At 38.3% G+C, this 26760-nt stretch overlaps 2 protein-coding genes across 3 annotated transcripts in view; one reads left to right on the top strand and one right to left on the bottom strand.

The window, feature by feature from the left end:
- The window catches only part of LOC121886956 (rho-related GTP-binding protein RhoN-like), a 30486-nt gene extending 23479 nt beyond the window's left edge, over nt 1–7007 (bottom strand). Inside the window, exons 1-2 of the mRNA XM_042397407.1 lie at nt 5300–7007; nt 3877–3964 (exon numbers count right to left, since the gene is read on the bottom strand). Of these exons, the coding sequence (XP_042253341.1) occupies nt 3877–3964; nt 5300–5404 (193 nt within the window). The 5' untranslated portion in view covers nt 5405–7007. The remainder of the gene's footprint in view (nt 1–3876; nt 3965–5299) is intronic.
- LOC121886955 (synaptic vesicle membrane protein VAT-1 homolog) lies at nt 1463–26496 on the top strand. Of its 2 annotated transcripts, XM_042397406.1 has the most exons (7): nt 1463–1643; nt 10027–10448; nt 17110–17317; nt 21374–21544; nt 21740–21829; nt 22872–23110; nt 25437–26496. In XM_042397406.1, exons 2-7 carry the CDS (start codon nt 10071–10073, stop codon nt 25626–25628), a joined length of 1278 nt encoding a protein of 425 aa, XP_042253340.1. In that variant the 5' UTR covers nt 1463–1643; nt 10027–10070; the 3' UTR covers nt 25629–26496. The 2 variants fall into 2 exon arrangements, with proteins under 2 accessions (XP_042253340.1, XP_042253339.1); XM_042397405.1 differs by lacking the exon at nt 1463–1643 and having other exon boundaries at nt 9565–10448.
- Nucleotides 26497–26760: the final 264 nt, after the last annotated feature.

Genomic DNA, 26760 nt, shown 5'->3' with positions numbered 1-26760 from the left:
AAGCTTGAATAATAAGGGCCTAAAGGGGACACAAGCATTATTACCTACAGTAATCTTGAGGCAACATCTTAGTATTCCAAATTAAAATCTAGTTTTTTTTATTTGTTTATACTGTGCTTTCATGATGCATATTCATAAATAACTTTGTGCTGAATCATATTACCACAAACTAATTACTGAGCGACTCTCACGCACAGAGAGTGAGAAAAATCCGTCCCTGTTTCACTTTAACTCCTCGTTACGGTGGCATACTGGCAAAGTTGCATTAATGGTCTTGAACTGAAGTCACCATCGATCTTCGTCTTCAGCAGTGCAAGAAAGGGAAAGAGAAAGATTAACATAGGAGAAGACTGAAGGCTAACACAGATGTGCACAGAAAAGACTGAAGGAGGAATTCAGTTTGGCAGCAAGAACGAAAAAAAGAGAAATAGAGTTTAACCTACGAGGCAGGGAGTCTGAAAACAAGGCTTTAAAGGAGGAAGGCGGGAGGTTGACGAGTCAGAGGGGGGTGCAGCAAGATGAAGAATGAAGGAGACAGGGGGCAAGTGTTTGGTCACACAGCAAGTGCCCGATTAATTAAATCCACTGTTTGTTTCTGCACAAAGAGCAGGCGGCTCAGAGGCTCGTTCTGGCACCTTGCCTAACGTTCTCTCGTCTCTGTGAGACTCAACAACACTCAGCCTGCTCCGTTTCTTATCTTCCCTTCTTCTAATCTCATCTTCTCCGCTGTTATCCACGCAGGAGCTCTGGCCTTATATCTTCAAATCTGTGATGAGTTTTCATCCTTTGGTGCTCTGAAGACACGTATCACAGATCTGTTTTGTTAGAGGAGTTTTCTGAATGAATTCGACATTTGATATGATTCAATTAGTACCACTTTACTCGCAGTGCAAATCCAACATTCTCAATTAAAGTCTGATATTTTATCCTGAAAGTAGACTGTTATTGTGGCTTCATATCCTGCTGTTGTTTCAATCACTCAAAAATTAGGGGACTGCCCATTGGTTCAAAGGCCCATTGCTCTGAAAACACACACTGTTCATGTTGAGGATGCTGAATTTGGCTTTCAGTCCAATGGGAAGTTTTTCAAACTATTGGGGTTTTGGAATTATGATGAAAACATAACAGATTTTTCTATAAAGTGTAGTCATGCCCTCACTCCCACTAGTCTGCTTCACCTGCTATTGTGCAAACTGCTCACACTGGCATGCCATACAGCAACACAAAACCACACACACAGAGAAACTGAATGCTAACAAACATTTTCCCGGCTGTCTCTTACGCATGCCTGCACATGCCTGTGAACACACAAACACACACCAGCTGAGGTATGGACATATTCCAACAAAACTGTGATTGCATAAGCAATTGTGAATGTAAGTAAAACCAGAAGTTAAAAACTCATGGGTATTACACAGACACATACAAAATCATCCTTCTATGCTCACCAGGTGTCCATAATCCCGCTATTCAGTCATTAGTAGGGAGAAGCAGGTACCAGGGGGAGCTGTCGTAATACTGATGTAGGTGCAGATTCACCTGTCTCCTGAGAAAGACTCAGAATAGCTCACAGGGACGCCGCGAGGCAACACACACACCTCTGCTCTCAACAGATTATGGGGATCCGGAGGAAGCCAGCGAAGGTCAGACATGGATCACTAGCCATGAGCTAGATTTTGTCAAGAATCCAATTAATTATATTTAAAGGGCAAATTCAACATTTTGACTCATCTTTTAAATACAATTTAATTATAATTTTAATAATTTTGACATTTCAACAGAGTTAGATGAGAAGATACCACTCTCATTTCTCCCTACACCAAATATCATGCTAACATTAGCAGAAGTTAGCTTGTTAGCACAGGAAACATGGGAAAAGCAGCTAGTCTGGCTCTGTACGGTAGAAAGTATCTGGCCACCAGTACCTCTAAAACTCACAAATTTAACACTTCAACTTGCGATTAGGATATTTGACCAGGCACAGTAACTTCCACAAATTGTCATTTTTACGCTTCAGTTTTTGTGCAGTTTAAACAAACAAGATATAACATGTTAATTAATGAGCTTTGTAGCTTATGTGCTGGTAGGTGGATTTCGTTAGCTGTTTCACCCTGTTTCTGCTGTTTATGCTAAGCTAAGCTACACAGCTGTAGGCTCCAGCTTCACATTTAACGGACACATATAAGATGGGTATCAATCTTCTCATCTAACTGTCAGCAAGAAAATTAATACACTTATTTTCTAAAATGTCTATTTCTTTAAACCCTGGTGTAATCAAGGTCCTTTCTTTACTTTTACCTCTACAGCTTTCACTATCACTTTCTAATAAGTCATATTAGAAAAAGGCAAACAAGTTGGTTACTACTGTTTTATAAATCACTTAAAATCCATTAATTAAGTCAACATTTGGGTTGCCAGGTTGTAAAAATCCCTTTTGGCTGGTGTATATCCTCTCATAAACTCTTTGAAAGTATTCTTTATTAAAAAATAATATTACTTTTTTCTCCTGGTTTCACAGATGCTCAGATAGAAACAGATTTTGGTTCAATTTATTTATGGAGAAGGTTTGGCAAAACTCTGCTAAGCATGCAGACTCTTTTCCAGAAGCACCTCACATCTTATTCATAAAGGTACACACATTCCCACCTGTTCAGCCTCTATTGTATTCCAGTAATATAACAATGAAGTCCTGAATGGCAAAAGCTTCACACAAAGGGATGAATTGAATGTTTTCGGTGTGTGTGTGTGTGTGATGGAGTAAATTACTGTTTAAGTGTTGCACCGGTGTAATTGTTATCCACCGCACCACTCGGTGAGAGAAAGGTGTGTGTGGGACAGCCAGCAATGTCACAGGGTGTTATTCAAACACAGCGGTGTGGCCTCACCCACTGCGAAACCAACAGGCAACACCGGCCTCAGCAGCTGCAGCTCTTAATCTCCAGCTTGTCTAGCTGGTCTGTCTGTCTGCCTGGGTGGAGGTAAATGGAACGCTGTGCATTAAAGCTGCACTGTGAGAACAAGTTTTAGGGTGTTGTTACATAAGAGGGAATGAAATGCAAAAGGGCCTAAAGGCTAAAATAGGGAGAAAGTTAACTCGCATCTGGAGGCTGAAAGAAACTGACTGTTAGAGCTCCACAAACTCTCAGCTTTTTTTTACTCTGCACTGAAAAATACTGAATTTGTGAGTCTAAAACGTCAACATTGTGACATCCACACATATCAGAGTTAACTTTACCATTTTGAACAGCTTGCCCAAAGCTATATTACCACTTGGAGTGGACAAACAACTCTGCAGTCAACATTTTTTAACTCAAAATAACAAAATCAACTTGCTATAACACTGTCGCATGTATTCGGTCATAATGCCAAATCATAAGAGCAGTTGAATCTTGTAGTCATATCATAAGTGTTGCTTTTTACTTGGAACAGATAAGTGTTGAATGAGAAGTTGTTTATCCTCTCACAGAGCTGCTATAACTCTGGAGCATCTGTTTAAAACTAACTACGAGTGTCAAATTAACTCTACAGGCGATGACAGGAGTGGAGTTACATAAACACTGCGTAAACACTGACTAGTTCTGCGGCTGCCACTGCTGTGTCTACATGTGAAACAGACTCAAATTAGTTTGAAATAATTTTAAATATATGTCTCAGAACTCCCAACAGATTATCGTGACACACTCAGGCTGTGGCTGCTAATGTTTTTGGCCCACAGCCTGGATGTTGTTGAACGCTCCGAGGAGTCAGCTGTCTGCCAATCTGGAGAGCCTGTTAACTTCTTCGTGGGTTGATGCGGCACACCTCTTATCGCATGCCACTGTAATCCTGCCACACCAGAGATGGATGATGCTCGAACCAAACCCAAGTGTGTCTTACCTGAAGTGTCCCACATGTTGAGCTCGATCCGCTGTTTGTCGATCTCGAAGCTGGCTGTGTAATTCTCAAACACGGTGGGAACATAATTCTGAAATGAGACGTGTGTGGCTACAGTTAGATCAAAGCTGAGAGGTGTGTAATGTACATTGTCATATTTGTTAGAAGGGTTAACAAGATGTTTTAGGGTAGAAACAAATTAATTAATTAAACGAACTGTGGTGCAGATGATGGTGCAATGAAGAATATCAGAGGCACGAGATGGTGCGTGTGTGTGGAAAGTAGATGAGGCCAATTCTAAGCTTTGACCTATTTTCAAATTCAGAAATTTGGGTCAACAAGCTTTGATTTGATTATCCTCAACAGTTCAGGAGTTTCAACTGAACTAAAAAACTCAAGTCCGAGTCATCTTTTTTATTCCTTCTTTGGAACAAAATACAGTATGTGCTCTGCATCTGTTCAGAATAAGATATTTAAATCAATGTCATTCCTTGTAGTTGCTAATGTATTGTACATGTTCTGCCATCAGTGTTGACAAAACAACAGGAAAGATTTGATGAAAATTACATATATATATAATATATAATTTTATATATAAATTATATAGTATTTATCCATTTAAAATCTCAATTGATCACTTCCAAATTGTCTAGTGTTAATTTAACTGTATATGTTCCAGCATAATGAGAATAATGAGATTAAAATGTAGTTATTTTTATGCAGTCACTAAAAGTATATTGTCCATTAATTAACGTCTTTAAGAGACAAACTCTATATTGCGTAAATTGTTTTATCCTGATTGCTCATTGGACATTCAGAGTTTTGAGTCGCCACACTCTCTGCAACACACAACCTACACATGCAGGTGGTGATTCAGTGTGTTGCTCAGAAGTATTTCGGGACACTGGTAGTTGTTGTGACTTTCCAGTCTTTACAGACCAGGCTGCTCCAGTTCATTATCCGACGGTACCAGACGCTGATGCGCACGATGCGCAAAAGCGCACAGACGACCAGCTTTTATTGCGCTGTGGCAGAGACACACGTTATAAGCACGGATCTGAAGCCCAGACGGATTGTTAACTTTGTCGCTGTTTATATTATAATGGAGCACAGAGTTCAAGCATCATTGTGTAATAAAAAGAGATAAACCTATCTAAAGATATCACCTCTGGGTGTCATTCTGCTCCAATTTACAGTGCGTTAGTCCGTGGTGAGAAAGGAGAAAAAACCGCATTAAAATAAATAAATGTAAATAAATAAAGTCATCAGTCAGTTTCCAGATTTTACATGACATAAGCAGGTTTTGAAGTTTTACTGGAAATGTCAGGTTAGGTGGAGACTTTGTCGTGCCGTACGGTTTAGGGGTTTTACGCACCTGTGCTGCAGTCATCACTTATGCGTTTATCTTTATGAAATCATGTCTTACCTCGGGGTACGAGTCTTTGGCAAAAACGTGGAGGAGAGCCGTCTTGCCACACTGCGTATCACCGACAACCACAATCTTACAGCGAAGTAATCCCTTGCTCTCCATCGTGCCCGGTGTATCACTGAGTGGATCTGTACCGCTGCCTACTTGTCATTTAGCTCCCAGCAAGTTGAGTGTCGATGAGCAGCTCTAACTGTTGTAAATGTTTCTCCTGAAGAAGAAAACACTTCGCACTAAAACTTCAGATCCACAGTCTGATGTAGTTTCGGCTACATGCTCTGCGCAATGCTGCGCTCCTCTGCTCCACCGGTTAAGTGAGGGGACACTGACGCCACCTGTCAATAGAGCGTCACTAAAAAAGCGTTTTCCTGTTAGGTGTTTCAAAATAAACCCCTACCTAACTCTTTCTAATGGAAAAATAGAACCTGATGCACCAAAACTTAGCAAGAGTGGTGTCAGGTTGGACTTCATGATTGTTCATAATGATCAAACTTTAACCTCACACAGCCATGATTGAAGCATCAGTTTATATTTAAGTGTCAGTGAGTGTTGGCCCTGACCTTTAGACCTCTGACCTCCTTAGATTTGGGTTAAAACAATGAAACACATTCAAGTTATTAGCTTTTTTAGTATTACCAGTTGTAGAAGTTGTAGTAGGCTACTGCCACCACTACAACGACTACTACTTTGAAGGCTAAGACACTGGACTTCCCGTCTTTTCTGGCTGGCTTGGCGCAGCAACCTTGCGTCTCCATCCCATCCACTGACTTTTTATTAACAAGTCACAGGATCAATCTCTGCATGTCAAGAGCCTGAATTATATTGTTCCATTCAGCAGCATGTGAGAGGATCATTTTATAGTAAAGGCCGAGTCCCAGTTTATTAATGGTGACTCCATTCAGCAACATTTTTTATGTCAATGATCCAAATTCACACAGCAGAGAGTAACAGAAAATAAATAGTGATACATGGTGCAGTTTGGAGTGCTTTATCACCCGAAAGTGTCAACCAGTACAATAGTTCCTCTTATCAAACACACGCACACAAGCAGAATAATTAATGATTAAATGAAGTGATTAATAAGCAACTCGTCAATGCAAACAAGTATCATACATAAATAAAAATCTGTCTTCATTTACAAGCTTTGTTAATTAGTATACAGAGATGGTCAGGCTTTTAAATTGTTTTAAATTAGGGGTGCTGAGTTAATTAACCTGCATATAAAATTGGCTCATGATAGTTTGGTAGCCTATGACTCACTTTGTTCATGCATCAGTTATATTATTTACTCAGTTATAACAAAAAATGAGCTCACTAGAGCTGCACAATAACTTTACACAAGTGTTTTAGCTCCATCTTCTGGTCAAAAGCAAGTTGTTTTTTTTCACCAAGGCTTCACTGTAAGTGTAGGCCAACTCAGTTGTTTATTTTACTTGGGAAATATCATTCTTACAAAGAAAAGTGGTCTCATTCATTCATTCATTCATTCATTCATTCATTCATTCATTTATTCATTCATCATTCATTTTTCTATTCAATTTAAACGTTGCAGCAGCACTGTATGTCTAATTAAAGTGTAGACCTACACATTTGAATAGAAATGTATCAATAAATATTTAACTTATTATTTCATTTTTACTTTTTCCAATTATTAGAGAGTTAGAGACATTAAAGTGTCCCTCCACTCAAAAATATGTTTTACTTATCGTTCCTTCAGTTGGATTTTTGAGGTTCACTGTACAGAGTTTGACACTAGAAGCATGTTTTCACATTTATCCGCTGCAGAGGGAAAGTTTCTCTGTGTTCACTGTCCCTACAATCAGAATTTGTGACATCACAACTAGTTTAGAGCCAATTGTAGTCCATAGTTCATACAGTATAAGCAGTGTATATACACATATACAGTAGCCTACATCTTAAACTTTAAGTGTGATGTGGAAACTGCACATATGCTGAGATTGGACTTTTCAGTAGGAGACGTCTTGTGTCCAGCAGTTAAAATTTTGAGATGAAAAAATATTTGCATGTTCATAGATTCTGGTGTTTTGCATGAGGGAGCAGGAGATGAAATTTTAAAGATCCCTTCTAAACATTTTGTAAGATATATATATATATATATATATAAAATAGCAATACACATCTTTGAGTGGAGGGGGACTTTAAGGATTTTAACGAGGTAATTGAACATTTTAGATACAACTTATTCAAAGCAGAGCATTTTTATATAAGTTCAAACATGTCTGGAGGGATCTTTAACATATTAAAATCTGTAATCTGTATATACATATTTACATATATACACATATATACACATATATAATACATACACACACACACACACACACACACACACACACACACACACACATATATATATATATATATATATATATATATATATATATATAAAAACAATCATGACTGACAGCAGCTGTTAGCCTGTGATGAGATGTAAAATCTGCGGTCACATTGTGCATGTGTAAGTAAAGATGAGTTTCAGTGGAAAAACTGATTATCGTGGTGTGTGTGTGTGTGTGTGTGTGCGTGTGTGCATGTGCGTGTGTGTGTGTGCGTGTGTGTGTGTGTGTGTGTGTGTGCATGTGTGTGTGTGTGTTTGTGTGTGGCTAGAAAATGTAGAGTGTCTGATAACACTTACCACATTTCCCTTAGACCAGAGTTATTTACCACCACTGTTTGTTTTCCCAACTAACACCATGTTAGTACTTGCTGTGTGAAGTGTGTGTTCATGTAATGTGTGTGTGTGTGTGTATGTAAGTCGGTGCCATGTGGTTATTTGTTTACAGACAGAAGCCTTTTCTGGTGTCTCAGTTCCCTCGGAACTGAAAAAGAAGTGTAAAAAGGCAACATCTGACCTTTTATGTGTCTTAATATTAAAAAAAGGAATTTCCTGTCCTTTATAAAAAATATCTCTCTCACCATCGCTTCACTTCCTGTTTGGCAGACTCAACCCCCATGACAAGATGAGAGAAAGTAGCAACGAGAATCTATGAGTGTGCACAGACTGTGCGTGGGTACATTTGGGTGATAGGAACAAGTAATAATGTGGGGAATTACCTCCTTAGCTGTAAATATTTCACTACAGTATGGCTTCCAGCTGTGCCAGGCGTTTCAAATACAAGCCTACAGACTGTAAAGCCTTGAAATACATCAGGATTTTCTTTAATTTTCTATTAGAATGACATATTAAAGTGCCAGTTTATAGAAGTGTGTGACTCTCATTCTCTAAAAGTCTTGTATTTCTTCTCTTTGGGGCATGAAGATAATTTTTCATAAACTCATGGATGTTCAGATTGGTTCCCATGTTTGCAGAATCAACTAAATACACATATTTACACAAGTTTTAAATGCATAAAAAGGGCTGATTTCTTTAGATTGTTTAATGGATACTTACTGGAGATTATAATTTATCCTCATTTGTAATTGAATCTGTTTCCTCCCACTTAAAATAATCCAGTTTCTGCCTCCCAATATTACTCCAGTATCCGGGCTTTTAAGCTCTCCGCAGCTCTCTGACTCACATCTCTGAGCTTTTGGCCAACAAAACGGATGGGTCACTTTTTGAGCTGTGTCAAGTCAGACACAAACAGCTAGAACAATACCGGCAGTCACAACATCTGGAACAGGAAATAAAAGCCTTTTAGAGTTAAAAAGGATAATGTGTAGTATGAGTTTATATTCATTACTGGTATTATGTCCACAATAAATATTCAGCAGTTTGATCTGGACTATGAGAAATACAGAAATGTTTGCATTTTAGCAGCATGTTTTGTCCCAGCAATAAATTGACATTTGTTTAACCTGCAGGGTTAAAAAGTAAAGGATTAGTATGAGCTGCAATGATTAGTCAATCAGTCAATCGACAGGAGATTAATTGACAGTATTTTGATAATCAAATGATCATTTTTGTATTTTTTTAAGCAAAAAAGCCAAAAAACGTTCTGGTTTCAGTTTCTAAAGTGTGAGGATTTGCTGTTTTAATTTGCCAATGTGACAGTAAATTAAACATCTTCAGGTTATGGGATGTTAGTCAGGCAAAGAGAAACTGTTTTATTTCACAATTTAACATTTTATGGACAAAACCATTAATCAAATATTCAACAAAATAAGCAGCAGATTAATCGATGATGAAAATACTTGTTAGTTGCAGCTCTAATTACACTTCTATTAGACTTTAAATGTTTTATATGTCAAATGATGCTGATGATAAGTGTTGTTGCTGTTATGAATATTTCTGTTGTTACTCTTATTTTAATTTAAACTTCATTATTTTACTGCCATCCTCTTTTAAATCCTTGAGCTGCATTTAATGTATTTAAGACGCTATATAAACACTCTTATTGTTATCATTAATAATAATAGTAAATCCTGACTCAATGTAGGCTTTGTAACTTGTGCATACTGAAATTCACATTTTGACAAATCTAATTATTTCTTGAGGCTGTAAGAGTTAGAAAAGTATTTATTTTGAAAATGCAAACCGGAATCCACGTTTTAAATGTGTGTGTCTTGTCTCTGGTCACTTGTTGAGCGCAGCGCACACACAGGAAACCAGGCAGTATTATCTCACGACTGTCTTCAGTGAAGGAGGACACATTTTTTAATGACTGCAAATCAATTTGACCAGAAATATCTACACTGAACAGGATTCTTCATTTTTTTCTTCAGTGTGTGTTTTATTTAAAAAAAAAAAAAAAAACGCCCCACAGGCTCAACTAGAGATCCGGACTGAAAAACCTCCAGAGCGCACATCATGTCTGAAGAGGCTCCAACTCAGCAGCAACCACCTGAGCAGGAGAAGAAGCTTGATGAACCCCCGCCAGCTGCTTCAGACGCGCCGCAGGAGTCATGCAGCAGCCCCGCAGCCGAGGAGAAACCCCTCTCCTGCCGCGCTCTGGTCCTGACGGGTTTCGGAGGCTACGACAAAGTGAAGCTGCAGGTGAAAGCGCAAAGCCAGCCGCAGCTGCAGGCGGGAGAGGTGCTGGTGCGCGTCAAGGCGTGCGGGCTGAACTTCGGCGAGCTGCTGGGCAGGCAGGGGCTGTATGAGCTGCTGCCTGCTCCGCCTGTCACGATGGGGATGGAGGGCTCCGGGGTCATTGAGGCAGTCGGGGAGGATGTGACTGACAGAAAAGTGAGTATGGGCCTGCTGAGTGCTCAGTCACACCCATAAAATGTCCATAAACCGTCTTATCTTGTGTTCTTGAGCTGCAAAAGATGCTGATTTGATTTAAAACCATCTTTACAGCAGCTAAGTGTTTCTGTGTAAATGTGCTTTTTGCTTGGAGTGGAAAATCTGCATCCTACTGGTCCTCAGTGAGTGGCACATGGGTTCTGATTCCTGCCCAAGACATGCATGTAAACCTTTCCAAACACAACACCAGATTATTTCTCTTGCTATAGTGTTCCCCTTCTTAGTAGGGAAATGAAGAAAACCTGTAATTCTTTGGTATTTGATGGCTGAGCACAGAAAACCATAGACTCATTGTGAATTTGAAGGAACGTCTATTAATAAGTTAGTCTCACTTCCCTCTTGACTCAGAGTGACGAAAAGCTTTTCAAAACAGACTATATCTCCATATTATATGCATTATGTTTTATATGCAGAATGAAAAAGCTAACACTCTTCATTAATAAGGTGCAAATCAAATCAATCAATGTGATTTAGTCTTTGTGCTTGAAAAAAAAAAAACGCTGCAGGAAGAGTCTCTCTCTCCTGCAAATTCTGGTGTTATGAATAGCTACAGTGTTTGATTTACAGTGTGTGCTTTAAAGTGTTTTTACATTCTTCCCCCCCGGCACAAGACTACATTTACCCTCTGCTTGAAAAGAGTGTTCCAGAGGTCAAGTTTCATTAAGTTTTAATTTATCAAGAGAGATGAAAAGGTACAGAATATTTATGTGTCTGTGGGCTTTTTCAAAACATTCATTCCCTGCCAGCTCCTCTTAATTCATTAACATTTTTTTCCCCCAGTATCTGCCAGAATTCAAGAGCCATTAGTTAGTGTTTTTATGACATTTCTGCTTTTTTAGGAGGTCAGACAGAGTTGATATTGACTGGTAGTAACAGCTGGTATTGTCAGGTGTGAGTGCTTGTGGTTTGAATTTGTTATTTTGGTGTGAAAACTGCCCAGATTTCTCACTAACATTTGATGTGGTTGTAGGATAGGTTCACAATTTTTCAAATCTGTCTTATAACAACAGTCGGGTGTCCATATGAACAATGAAAGAGATTTTCCTTGCTATAATCATTCCTCCTGTTCATACTGGCTGTTAAAAGATCCCCTTCAAATGTGCTTTCAGTGTAAATGATGGAGGCCAAAATCTACAGTGTCTGCACAGTCATTTTGTGAAAAAATGCTAAAGTTTATCTGAAGCTTATATGAGGCTTCAGCAGTCTGAGTTTGTCATATTAAGTGGATATCTGCCACATTTACAGTCTTCTCAGCATCAAAGTCCCTCTTTGTGTTTCCTCGGACAGTGTTTCCCTGTTGAGATGCAGTGGAAGTATAGTAACAAAAAGAAGAACTTTGGAACTAAAAAGACTGTGATGTTGAAAGATATCTACTTGATTTGACCAATTTGGGCGACTGAAGTTTCATATTAGCTTTAGATAAACTTTTCATTACATTTTTTTGGCCCCCATCACTTACATTGTAAATGCATTATGAAGGGATCTTCTAATGGTCAGTATGAACAGGAGGAATGATTATGGCAAGAAAAATCTGTTTCAATGTTCATTTGAATTGTTTTAAGACAGATTTGACTATAGTATCTGCTGTCCACAGCTGTTTTATACTGTATGAGAAGCTTCTTCTCCAGTTCTTGAAATTCTTGCAGCATCTGAAGGCAGCAGAGCAGATGTGTTGAGAAATCTGCAGCTTCTGATTTTAGGAGTGCCGCGCCTTAGCGTTGTGCCATTATGCAAAGCTGCTCACTGTGTTTGTCTTCATTAAATCAGCTGCAGATGACACCAGGCTGCTACAAATAACCACACACACTCTCTCACACACACACACTCACACACACACATTTACACTTCTAAATCCATCAGACTAGTCCCTTAACTAACTCTTAAATAACTCTGTATTATGCTGGTTATGTAGGAGACGTGGGATTAGAGAAGCTCATTCATCTTGATTCCCTTTCCAACTTTTTTTTCTTTTTTGTATTATTTCCAGCGTTTCATGTTTTATTCTTGAAATGCATGACGGTGTAAACACTGCTGTGTCACATTTTGCAATGTGATGTGACAGCTTACGACATGAGCATCACGAGTGAAGAGGCGTCGGATAAATTCGGGTTTATAAGCATTAATTAATGGCTCAATTGATGGTTAATAAATATTTTACTAATGCTTTATAAATCATTTATAAGCTATTAATAAGCATAGTCTCTGGGTTGCCAGGTTGTGTAAGAGTTAAAACGGTTTCACACTCTCTGATATGTCATCAGATCTGTAACTGTTGTGGTTGAAGTGTCTTCCTAAAGAATTAGATAAAGTAAATGTTATGGTGGTTTAGGTTTCTCACAACATGGCAACCCAAAATTGGTACTTAATAATTGCTTATAAATGATTTATTAACCATTAATTAATGCTTATAAACCCTTTATAAAGGGTACCTTATCAGAAAGTGGTACCTTTATCACCATTGTACTAATTAACTGAACATAATTACTTAGTAATTATTAACTAATTAACAATCTTTAGTGTAAACGGTGTCAGAGCTCCTATCAATCAGATTTATTTATCTTTTTAAATAAATAAACATTATGCTTGACCACTTAATTTTATAGCCTCCCCAAGTTTAATGTACTGGCCCCGCCTATTGTATTTATTTTTACTACATATCACATATAAAACCACAGTGACTCATTGCAAGTGACATAAAGTCACATTTTTGTGAATGCTAGCCAGTGTTTCCTTGTAAGTTTAGATTTTTATGCTCATACTGTTGGCACAAAGAACCAAAGCAGCTGATTTTTTATTTTTTATTATGCTCTCACTGTTGGTCTCTAGAAACCAAAGCTATTAGCCGGAGTCATTCATGCTCTGTGTGCTTACATCGATGCATCACAGGGCTCCCTCATATATTTTTCTGCCTCGTCATTAAGTTTATCCAACCAACAGATGATTCAGGACTTCAGGATGTTTTTTGCTTATTTTTCTCTAAAATTTTCATCCTTTCCAGTAACTGTTTTCAACAGAGATGATAAATCCAGGGAGCTTTGCACAAATGCATCCACACATGCACCACAAGGCTAATTTTCATTGGACTTCAGTCAGTTGTGTGCTTGTTTCATGCAGGATTTTTTACTTCCAATTCCATATGTAACCGTATCTAGTGTGAACTTGACCATATTAGGCACTAACACGAGAAGAAACAACCATATTTAGCTGTAATGTGAACAAGGCACATAACTCATCTGTGAATCTGAATAGTTAAAGGAGATGTACTGACAGGCAGATAGATGCAGGCCTGAATTTCGGGGTCAGACATCAGACCTTTCCATCAGATCAGTCTTTTCTGTATTATACAAATGTGTCTTTTGTATTTATTACTGAAGCTCCTTCCTGTCCCTCTGTGTCCGTTTGGAATTTCCCTCCTCTTCCTCCTCCGCTTACCAATCTTTTATTTCACCCTCGTCTCATCCCTCCTTCCATCCTTCTCTCCATTTTCGGAGAGCAAGAATCCTATAGGGGGAGTGGTGCGCTCATGTTTAAATGGGGCCAGAACGAGCCGGACTGGGTCAGTGAGGCTTCACCAGATGAGGAACAAAAGGGTGTTGCTGTTTCATAAGACTGTGTAGGATGGCGTGTTGGATGGCGTGTTGGATGGCGTGTTGGATGGCGTATAGGATGGCGTGTAGAGGCGGTACCCTGTCGCAGAAATTTCTGGATAAGATGTATTGACAGTCTATCATATGCTTGGCAACTTTATTGATATTATTAATGATGGGAGCAGTCGTTTCTGTTTAACTGGTTCAACTGGCCTCTTTGAAAGAAATGCACCATGTTCTCTGTGAATAAGCTCTTTAATCAACTTAATGTGCTGAGTGTGTTTTTATTCATAGATTATATATATATATATATATATATATATATATATATACATACAATCTGTGCACAAAAGAGGCAGCAAAAAGTGACATGTCCCACTATACAAAATGTGTTTGTGTGAGGTTTTTTTACTTGTTGTGCATGTTTGTGTCCAGATATTTGTGTGTGTGTGTGTGTTTGTGTGTGCCAGCTGTCTATTGTCATGGGTTTGTGTGCAGCAGGAAGTAGGTGTGACTCAGTGCTGCTGAAGCTGTTATAACAGGAAGCGGCATAGCGTTCCTGTGCCCTTCACTTTTTTGGCAGATTTCGCAACACCAATGATACTTCGACAGCAGCTTGTCTCTATGGAAGAAAGCAGCATACGAAGCACATAAAGCAGGAACAGCATTTCCCAGAAGCCCCCTTGTCTGTGCCTTAAGAGTCACATGTTCAGGCACATGCAGCAGGTTTCATGAATCTAAATACATGTAATATATTTTGAGCTGGTTGTGTGGAAGTCATGGCGCAGGATAAAGTTTCTGCACTCATGTCACACATTTAGTCTTATACTGAAGAAAGTCCACAAGAGAGGCCTCTCTGTACAAGTAATTAATTCACACTAAGCAGTTAAATTGTGTTTCAGTTAGAGCTGAAACAATTAGTCAATAGAAAGAAAATTAATCTGCAACTATTGTGATACAATTAGTGTTATTTTATATTCTTTGTTATGCAGTAAATGAAATATATTTGGGTTTTAAACATAGATATAAAGATGGAAGTAGCAAGGCATGACATCACTCATTGATTTGCACTGGAGCCAGTTTGAAGCCCAGACTATATGAGGAAAAGGTCAGGAGAGCATTTGTTAGGTCAGACGTAAATGGCTTGAAAAAATACGAAGTATTTCTTTAAGTTGGAAAAGTAAAACAGCAAACAGCATGTAAATTAATGATAAATAACATTCCCAATGACAACCCATTATAATTATCTTCTTATGTGGCCCAGTTCTATCAAAACCTGTATTCATCAGCTAATAAAGAACCTAATATAGATAATTTTTTAGAGAAATTACAACACAATGTCAAGAAAGTTGACAAGGATTTCATGGAGATATGTGATGATGAGTCACTTGAAATAACTGATTGTATAAGAAACCTTAAAAATAACAAATCACTAGACAATGATGGGTAAACATATGAGATTTATAAAGCAGAGCTAGCTCCTTTCCTGCTTGATATGTTTCAAGAATCAATTGAAACTGATGAACTCCCAACATCATTAAAACAAGTTGTAAGGTAGGACAAAACAAGCATTTTGTAGACGATATCGATACCATGGGCTCTGAGAAATTGCGATGGGCATTTTTCACTGCTTTTTAGATATTTAATTGAGAAAAATATTCGACTGATTAATTGATAATGAAGATAATGATATATGAAGATAATGTAGTTGAATTTGAATCTAAGTTCAGTTACTTGCCAAATATCACAAGGTATAGCGACCGTGAAATGACCTACCACTGCTTTTTGAAGATGAATGTGGATGTTGACACAAAGCAGAGCTGAAATGTAATGACTGGCTCACATGTCATTCAACATCAAAGATATATCAAATGACTTCCTGCCTGCTTGACCTCAATTTGCCGTTTGATACCACCGGATGCACCGTGTAGAAAAAAAGTGTCTGTCTGATGAAAGATTCAGTTGCTGCTCTCTCTTATGTCCACACACCTGTCTTATACTCTTTCCTTCATAACCTTAAAGCGGCTATAATCAGTGTAATTGAAATTAGGGGCGTCATGCAGTCAGTGTTTATAGGGGGCAGTTTCAAAAATGCATAAGTAATGCACAGTACTTTGTACCCTTTGTTGAAAATCTCCTTGTGTGCATCCCCTGTTTTGTAGGACCTATTTCAGTGCTGCACAAAAGCTTTAAAAACCCATTGTATGCTACCTCCCCAGCTCCAAACAGCAAACAGACACAGTTGGCAACTCGCTGGTGAACATAATGGAGCATTTAACTGCTAAAGGGGCAGATATTTCTCCCAAGAGTTAGTGGAGATCAAAACAGAGCTAAAATGCATTGAATTTGGGACTTCCATTCAGGTGGTCAGAAATACGACTCCAAATGAATGATAATTGTGCTCCATAATCTGCTGGATGTGTGAATTGAGTAGAAGGGGAAAATATGGCAGTATTTTTTATAGGTTTAAAGTGTTAGTTCATCCAAAAAAATCATGGTTTCTCACTTACCCTCTGTGGGATCTAGCCATAGAGATAGCTTTGTTTTTATTTGCCAAGGTATTGATTTCTGTCTCTGAGATTTCTGCCTCCACCCCAACATAATGGAGGTCATTGAATTTTTGTTTTCTACTTTTTACAGAAGAAATAAATCCTACAAGAAATGTTTACAGCAATGTCTGTGGATTGTTCTGTCTCTGGAAGGACACATTTCTGAGTCTCTAATGTAATTTCTCAGTATAGTGAACACCACAAACAAAAATTACCTCCATTGTATTGGAGTGGAGAGAGAAATCTCAAAGGAGGATATTGCAAAAGCTGGACTAACTAGACAAAATTACCTGCATGGCTAGATGCCACTAGAAGTAAGTCAGGAAAATGGTTTTTGTCATTAATTTTGTCAATAATTTTGGTGAATAAACCCTTTAAATCTCCTACATTGCTGTGTAGTTCCTGCCACTGTGAACTACACACTTATGTCTCCCTCTCTTCTTCTCTCCATCTCTCCTCCCTCAGGTGGGGGATCGTGTCATCGCATTAACTCGCAGTGGAATGTGGCAGGAAATAGTTGTCGTGTCCGCTAACCGCACCTTCCTCATGCCTGAGCAGATGAGCTTTGAGGAGGGAGCTGCTCTCCCCATTAACTATCTGACCGCCTACATGATGCTGTTTGAGATGGCCAATGTTAGGCCGGGCAAGAGCGTTCTTGTCCACATGGCAGCAGGTAAGACACATGCAGTACATACTGATCACTTGAGATGTGATTTTGACCGCATAAGTGTATTATTTCACTCAGTTTAGTCGTGAGCTGCAACTAATTATTTTCATTATCGATTCATCTGACAATTATCTTTTAAATGTATCAATCATTTTGTCGATAAAATGTCAGAAAATATTGAAATATGTCAATCACATTTTCCCTGTGTCCTCATGTCAGCTGTCCAAAACCCAAAGATATTCAGTTTACAATCATACAAACCAAAGAAAAGCAGCAAATCCTCCCATTGAAGCAGAACCAGACAATGTTGAGTATTTTTGGTTGACTGATCAACTTATCAATTTATTCCACTAATTGTTGCAGCTCTAGTTTAGTCAAAATACATTAAATCAGTGGTGTCTGACACACTGATATGCAAGCAAATAATGTGGTACCCTTTCCTAGGTTGATCAATGTTATTTAAAATATGACAATATAATGATGAGATGCATAATTCCCTTTAAAAACTTTAATTTCTCCAAAGTTTTCCCTCTCTTCTAATCTCTGTTAATCCAAAAAATATCAACACATCAATTGATATTGAAAATAATTAAATAATAAGTCACAGCCCTACTGTGGTTTAGAAACAAATACTTCTGTTTTGAGAAATTAATAGTTTCTTATGATTTAATCTCCTCAAACTAGATTAGTGATTTCCAACATATAATATGGTTGGACAGGCAGTCTGCGCCATGATTTCACTGTGAAGGACAACAAACCCGTCAAACACCTCCCCCTAGTCTCCCGGGTAACCTGTGAAGAGTCACACTGCTCATTCAGTCCGGGTCACTAATCAGTTCTCTGAATGCACCCACATTTCTGTTCCGAAAAATTATCAGCGGAGAGACTATTGGTCAGAGGTTAGGATATGTTGGGTGTGTGTATGTGGTATGTGTGTGTAACCACAGACACGGTCTCTTAACAGCTTATTCATAAAATGGCAAACAGGATCATTATCAGGCATGGTTGCTTTGGCAACACCTGACATTTCAAAAAGGGGCTCCAACACTGTGAAATACAAATATGTCCCCTTTACTGTGGAGGATCATGTTTGTCCAGGTGTTTAAATAATCAGCATCCTAGTATTATTCTGATCAACAAGATGTAAATAACTGATTTTTGGATGGATCTTTAGCCACTGACAAGCAACATTTCCTCACAGAAGTGTTAAGTTATGCTTCAAAATTACTGAGCCTATAAAATGAGAAACATAAACTGATAAATCTTCTTAAAGGTTCCTCTGAATATACAGTTTGGTTGTTGTGGACAAAGATAATCAGACTAGAGAGAGCACAACAGTTTTTAACTGCCTAAAATTTCTACTGGGACATCCTGCAGTGTCAGTGATGTAAGATACAATAGTACACACAATACTGTACCATGAAAATGACTTAGCTGTGACTCTCGCTGCATCATACATATTCACTCTAGTTTTATGTATGTAGTTGTGTCTAGTCAAGAATTAACTCTAAATATGTATCAAGACTCTAGCCTGCAGCCACGCCAGCAGCTCTGTGAGGCTTTACTTAGGCTTTACTTGAGCTAAATGCTAACATCAACATTCTCACAATGCAATGCTTACATGTGGATGTTTAGCAGGTATAACGTTTACCATGTTCGTCATCTTGATTTAGCATTTTAGGATGCTAACAGTTGCTAATTAGCATTGACAGGGATGTCGTTAGTTTTCAAAGTAATCAAATATTGGAAAAATTTTGATTTTGACCTGATGATGGCGGTAGATGAAAAGTTAAGGGAGCGGCAAAGTGATTTAAGTCAAGATGAAATGAAAAACGTCTTTTTAACTCTTTTAGACTACATCCACATCATATTGTACACCTATTTTACAATATATGCCAAAAACAAAAAACAAAAAAATCAATTTCTTTGTATTCTTATATCAAAATCCAATCATGTTTTCTTCCTGTAAAACAAAATATGAAGTGTGCTTATGTAGGCTTGAACCAACTAATTTCAACCAATGATATCATGACATGCACCTATCAATGAATCTTCAACTTTTTGCAGGGCAGAGTTAAGATCCATTGTGACACGCCTACTTTTCAACCTTTAAATCAAAATCCTCCAAACATTATATTCCACCTGTTTATCCTATTTTACTCAGAAATACGTCATGATACAGAAGTTAGATACTCTCGAAATGCCGTTTCATCCGGATCATTCTGTGATAGACATAAATATTTGTACCAAAATTCATGACAATTGTTTTTGAGACAAATTCCCTCAAAACTACAAATGTCTCATGGTAGCACTAGAGGAAAAGTCAAGGGATCACCAGTCTTTGGGATTCATCCTCTGGGCACTGTGAATGTCTGTAAATTTCATGGTAATCCATCCAACAGTTGTTGAGATATTTCAGTCTGAACCAAAATGGTGGACTGACCAATCATGCCGCTAGCATGGCTAAAAAGTAATAACTATTAATTTGAGTTGTTTAGTTTGTGCTCTATTAGCAATCATGTTATAATTGAATTAGATACCACTCCCATTAGCCAATTTATTGTTTCACTCCCATTCAGAAACACAGTGGCTCCTTAGGTTCTTATTTTTGCTAAAATTCTCAATAAATTCCTGATTGATCCAGCATTACCTTTACTGCTTTATTGTAGCAACAGTTAAACTTGAAGTATGAGAGTCACACCTTCAGATGTTCCTCACATGAGGGTGTGAAGATAACAAAACCTTTCACACAGGCAGCGAAACCTCTTTCAGACAACAGAAAGTGCAGTTCTTGTATATTCAGTGTTGAGTGGGCGGCTGTCAGCTGACCTGAATGAATCAGCCACATGAGGTCAGGGTGAAGAGGAGGGCAGGAAGGATTACTGGTGAGCCTGCACATCCAGGCAGCCGTCATTTTGAAAATATCCTTTCCCACAGTGCAAGACGATAAAAACCAGAAGGCACTGTTTGCTGTTGCAGCAGTTTCTTCCTTCCAAGGTTCCAGCCACCCTAAAATCAAATCAGCAACCATGTTTATTATGGTTGCACCATTGCATCATTTTTAGCTATGCTAGCGGCTAACGGCTCTATGGATAGCAATGTCAGTCCGGCATCTGTCAGTCCACCATTTTGTTCCAGACTGAAATACCTTAACAAATTGTGGATGAGTTGCCATGACATATAGTACATATATCCATGGTGCCTGGACGATGATCCCTAATGACACTGCTGATCCCCTGACTTTTCCTTTAGGGCCACCGTCAAGTCAGTTTGTCCAATATTTTGGATTACAACCAAATACATGCAAACCTAATATGGTTCCCATTAGCTTCAGCTGTACTTCATGGTTCAGCATAATACACTCAACTACAAGGTAAATGTGGTAAACACCAGCTAGAATCCACAAATATCAGTCATTCCAATCTTTATTTATGAGTTCAAAATGGATCAAAACATTGCTTCTAGTGAAATAAAATGAACAGATTCAGTTGAGTTGGTGTGCAGGTTGTACTTTTGTCAAACATTGATTGTTAATAGCCTTGCATGTATAAATCTACACTCCTTTACTGAATGTTTTGAATTTGTTGAGATATTTCAGTCTGGAAAAATATGATTTTCTACAAAAGGACATGACCCTTTGCCAACCAGCCTTGAATCGATGGTCACATTTCTTTACCCTGCAGGCTTATTATTTAAATATGAAATAATAAAATAACGTAAGATTGTATTCAATTTGTCTCTGCTGAGTTTTGGTAAATTCTTAACTTCTTAGGTACAATGTGTTATGAGTGATACAGTATGTGCAATATTCTACTATTTCCTAGGTGCTCAGTGAAACGGTCATGAGTAAGCTGTAGTTTGTTGTGTGGCACAGCTAGTAGCTTATTTAGTGATTATCTCTATTAGAACAACACTGTGCTGCCACAGCACTTAAGTGTTAATAGGTAGGTGTTTTACAGAGTGGGATTAGACAGAGGGTGAAAAGCTCTGTTGTGGCAAGTGAAACACCTGCAGTTGCTACTGTTCTCACTCTTGTTTGTGCTGCTGTCTGCACATCTGTAGGTGGTGTGGGTATTGCTGCTACCCAGCTGTGCCAGACTGTGCAGGATGTGACTGTTTTTGGCACATCATCCGCCTCTAAACATGAGACCATTGCCCAAGGCGGAGTAACTCACCCCATTGACTACCGCACCAAAGACTACGTGGAGGAAATCCGCAAAATCAGCCCAAAAGGTGAGAAAAGACATCTTCATGTGCCACATAATACTGAAATTCCTGGCTTTCTTGACTGGCCAGGAAATTTTATATTCTCATATTTCATATTAGCAAGATTTCTATGTCTTTTTTCTTGAATATCAAGTTGATATGGAGACATAAAATGTGATTATTTTGTTCCATCTATTCTGTTATTTTATTCTGTCTCTGCAGGAGTGGACATAGTCCTCGACCCACTTGGTGGCTCAGACACTCAAAAAGGCTTTAGTTTGTTGAAACCTTTGGGAATGCTTATAGTATTTGGTAAGACACACCATATATTTCAACCATTCATTCACTTTATCATAACATACTGTATGTGTAGCTTTATTTTACTTGAATTACTTTATTTTTTTTGTATGTTTGGATCTATAATTGAATTTACTACCCATTTGTAGCAAATGTATTAGTGTTTGTGTTTACCTGCCCAGGGACTGCAGTTGGAAATTAGTTAGTAGCTAAATCTGGTTTAATACATCTCTTTTCTCTGTATGAGATTAATGTATTTTGTACATCGTCTCTGACAAATAATGTAATAAACTAAACTAAACTAATTGTAAGTAATTGTAATTAGGATAATGATTTTCTGTATCATTTTATCAAAAATAAATGAACTTAAATGACAGCTTAGGATCAGGTTAGGGCTGCGACTAACGATTAGTCTGTCGATTATTTTCTCAATTTATTGGTCCTTTGGTCTGTACAATGAAAAATGTCAATCACTGTTTCCTAAAGTCCAAGGTGACATCCTACAGTCAGAAAATATTAATTTGTATTATATTATATTCATTTGAAAGGTTGGAATCAGAAAATATAGGCATTTTCTCCTTAAAAAAATGAATAAAAACTATTAATCAAGTATCAAAAAAGTTCAATTAATTTTCTGTCAATCAGCCAAACAATCTATGGACTAATTGTTGCAGCTCTACATCAAATACTCAGTGTGTTTGACATAGTAACTCTCAGACCTGCAAAGGGAATCTCACTCAAAATTGATAAGGGAACAGAATTATTTTATTCCTCCTTCGTGAGCTATGTAATCTGCACAAATATGATGTTCAGATTATTGGTAGTTGTTATAATGTCCGTTATTTGTCCCACGATGAAATAAACAAAGAAGGAGGATGAGCTCTTCACAGCTGGAAAAACTAATTTTGGTTGGTCTTGTATCACAAAATGGACGAGTACAGTGATATCTTGTATACTAAGTGACTATGAAAATACTATTAGTATACAGTATAGAATTGGGACGCAGCTTAATTTAAGACATTTTCAACATGGTCTATTCTACTGTTCGTCACTCCAGGCGCAGCCAATTGTGTGACGGGCCAGAAGAAGAACTTGTTGGCCATGGCGAAGACCTGGTACAACCAGCTGTCTCTCACAACCCTGAAACTGATGCAGTCCAACAAGGCGGTCTGCGGCTTCCACCTGGGCTACATCTCTGATGAGCAGCTCATCAGCAGGACTATGTCCACACTGCTGGAGCTCTACAGTCAGGGAAAGATCAAGCCCCGCATTGACTCACGCTACCACTTTGAGGAGGTTAGTTTGAACATGTTTCAAATCTAAAATGTGAAATGGCTACGACTTTCTTGGCATGCATAATAGCACAGTTTGGACTGAGGTGAAATGGCATCTACCTCTACTTCTACTGTTCTCATCAATTAAAGGCCAAACTGCGAAGAAATGTCTTTAAAGAGGAAAAAAAATGAAAATTGTAGTTGATATCTTGCCGATTTGCCACACACAACTCTTTTTTTAGTTTCTTTTTCTGCTGAGAATTAGATAAAAAAGATGCACTCTCATGTTTGTACATACCAATGTCAAATGTCAAACTATTTCTTTTTGGTTTTAAGTAGATAATGGTTTTTTTCAGCTGCACAAAAGCATGGCTGTGTATCAACTGTGGGAGTAAAGACAGGAGGTCCACTGAGGCTTCTTCTGCGTCACAACCTAAAAAAAAACCTGGTGTTTTCCTCCTTTCCATTGCTCATGTGCTGTGGTGGATGAACAAGCCTCTGTCCCCCCATCAGATGAGATGGTACTTAATGGCCGTTGCTAGGTGACAGTCTAAATTGTTGCCGTGGCATCCACTACTATGGATATCTGTGTTTTCAGTTTTTCTGCCTGGCTTCAAGGACAGACAGGAGTTGGATTCACCCTGGCTATATGTATGAAACAGCAGGAAACTGACAATAGCTGAGGCAGGAAATCAAAGGAAGCACAGGTGACTTGGGGCATGGATACCCATTGTCTCATTCATCTTCCTCCTAGTCCTTACAGATCAGTCATTAGTGTGCGCTCATGTAGTCACTGCAAAACAAGCCCAATTAATTATGTATTTTGTTTTTTACCAAGGAAACATGACCTAGACATGCTGCTGATTTGGATTTGATTTTGTTTCCAACGTGATCTTAAGAAGATAAAAAGCAAGACACACAAAACATGAAACATAAAAGTAAACAATAAAAATCTTTAAAGCACAAGTTACATCAGTACACACTAACCCAAAAATAGATATCCACACCAAAATGCTAAAATACAACAATAAAAAAGTATGTAATTGATGATGATGATGATGATCAAGGAACCTGCTCTAATTGACATTATTACATTATTAATGCATCATTTAATACATTAATGCATCAAACGTTTATGTTTAATGTTAAAGGGGTCGCTCTAAGTGACAAACCTACAGAGAATTACCAGCAGACCCTCCTGTTCCCCTCAGCGCTACGGAGTGTTTTAGTGTCTTTCAGCTCACTGTTTTGGTTTTACAACACCTGTTTCAGTTTACTCTCACCAACCTTGTTTTTTAGCTGCAGCAGGCAGCAGTTTTAAGCTAAAACGTTTTCATAAACTAAAGCTAGTTTTATGCTCGACGCAGGGTCTTTGGCGCAAAGGTGTGCACACCAGAAATTATGTCATCACGTCTTTTGCGCCAAGCACGAAGAGTCCACAAATTGACGCAGCACTTGGTTGTGCACTTCTGAATTTTTGTAACTAGGCACATGCTGTGCGCAAGTAGATCTACCTCACAGTATCTACACACCCACTTTACTACATGGCACACCCACTTGGTTAGGTTTAGGCATGAGCAGTGAGATGGTTAGGGTTAGGGTTAGGGGTCAGGGGGGCTCTCCTGTGGCATGCCCTTATGGTGACAACATCGCGTGTCGTGTGGTAAAGTAGGCATGTTGTGTCGGTCTTCAAGACTGCAGACAGACCCCTCTTGCTGCAGAAGTGGCTGACTTGCATTTCCTCGTCAATAGCACGCATCGGCTTCACAATACGGCTATATTCCTCATTGAGACGTCTCTCTGCATGTAAGGGACAAACAGACCATCTCCTCTTGCATCGCCTTTGTAGTTTTAATAGCCATAAGAAGATAAATTCTTCCTTGTTGAGAGTATAAACAAGGCTCCAGCGTGGCAGACAGACAAAGTTAGCAACCAGCTGGTGTACAAAGTGGAGCATTTAGTAGTGAAAGAGCCAGATATTTGCCTCAGGAATGAGTAGAGACCAAAAACAAAACTTATAGGAGACTGAATATTGGACTGACATTTGTCAAATGGACACAAATATGACTCCAAAATGAATGCTAATGCTGCTCCATGTCTGTTGGATGTGTAAATAAGCAGCTGTTTGTGTTCAGTCCAATACCTTTGACCTGACCACTAAAATAGGAATGTTTCTGTTGTGGCCCTCAAAGCAGCTTTACAGCAGCTACAGGTTTTTTTCAGGGTTTCCTGACTGATTTTAGAGCTGATTTTTTTTGACATAACAGGGATTTTAAAAGGAGACACACTCTGTTTTTGTCAGAAAATGATCTTCTGTACACATCCGTTTTGCTCCTGTCTTTTCTCAGGTGGCTGATGCCATGAAGCGCATGCACGAACGCCAAAATATTGGGAAAGTCATCCTTCTTCCTGAACCCAAGAAAGAGGAAGAGAAGCCAAAGTCCAACCCCGAGCCAGAGGAAAATGTGGAAAAAACTGAAGCTGCCGTCGATGAGAAGAAAGAAGACACCACAGAGGAAGTTAAAGCAGAGAAGGATTGAGTAAGAGAGTTTATTTGGATGGTATTTGCAACCAATTCCTCATTGAGGTTCTCCATTATTCAATTGTCAAAAAAAAGAAAAGAGAAGAAAAGCAAGATGCTATGAATTCTTGGATTTTGTCATGATTTCAAATGTCTATGAAAATTTGTTGTGCAATATGTCTATAGTATAGTGTCTATGTTGGGAACACCTGTGTTATAAGTAAAATGTAATCTGTTACATCAGCTAAAGAATGATATATTCTGATCACAGACCTGACAAAAGCTCAACTTGTTTATTAAACGTGTCACAGAAAAAGAATCATTCCTGAAATCTGGCAAAATAATTGGGATGTAATCAGAATACATTACTGAGCTATTGCAGATTATAAATTTGATTGAGTAATTAGTAACTGCAGTTTTTGTACTGTAATTTAACCACCCAGGCCTGTTTTATCAGTAAGACTTGTTAGAAATAATAGTGATTATTAGTCAAGTTTCAAGTCAAGATTGTGATGCACTACTCAGAAAATCTGTTGTAGTTGTAACATTACTTTATCTCTCTGTGGAAAACCCAGGTCAGTATCTTACTGTAGTTTAATTGTTGTGTTTTCCTCACATTTGTGCCAAATTTAAAGCAAGCTTTCACCACAGCCATCAAGCCAACTGTGAATAACAATTAGCGGGACTTCCCCTGCCTTGGCAATCACTCTTGGGTTTTCTTCCAAAACAATGTCATGCTGAACTACAGCTAAAACTTTTTGGCACACCATGTAAAGGCAGGTTTTCTCACTTCAGCATTGTCCTGTGATTTAGCTGCTTCTTAATTCTTTTTACTGCCTCATCAAAATCAAAATGAGGAGTGCCAAGTTTACAGAACTCGCAGTATGGGACGACGCTTTGCTTTTGTGTCAGCCTTTTTTCTAATCATGCTTCTATTATTATGCACTTAAACTTTGTATTTTAAATGTCCATTACGTATTCATTAGTAAGCATATTGATTTTCATTTCTTGCATATATGTTTCTTTGGATGGATGACCTCAAATAGCAGAGTTTAGGCTCAGTTATTCAGATGTTTTGTCCATCTGTGGGTGTAATTCAATGCTGTGACGCAGAAGACGCCACTGAGACACAAGAGAAAGACTTTTTCCCT

The sequence above is a fragment of the Thunnus maccoyii genome, chromosome 20 (genome assembly GCF_910596095.1).
Source record: "Thunnus maccoyii chromosome 20, fThuMac1.1, whole genome shotgun sequence".
Taxonomy (NCBI): domain Eukaryota; kingdom Metazoa; phylum Chordata; class Actinopteri; order Scombriformes; family Scombridae; genus Thunnus; species Thunnus maccoyii.
This window is presented reverse-complemented; position numbering and strand designations above follow the sequence as displayed.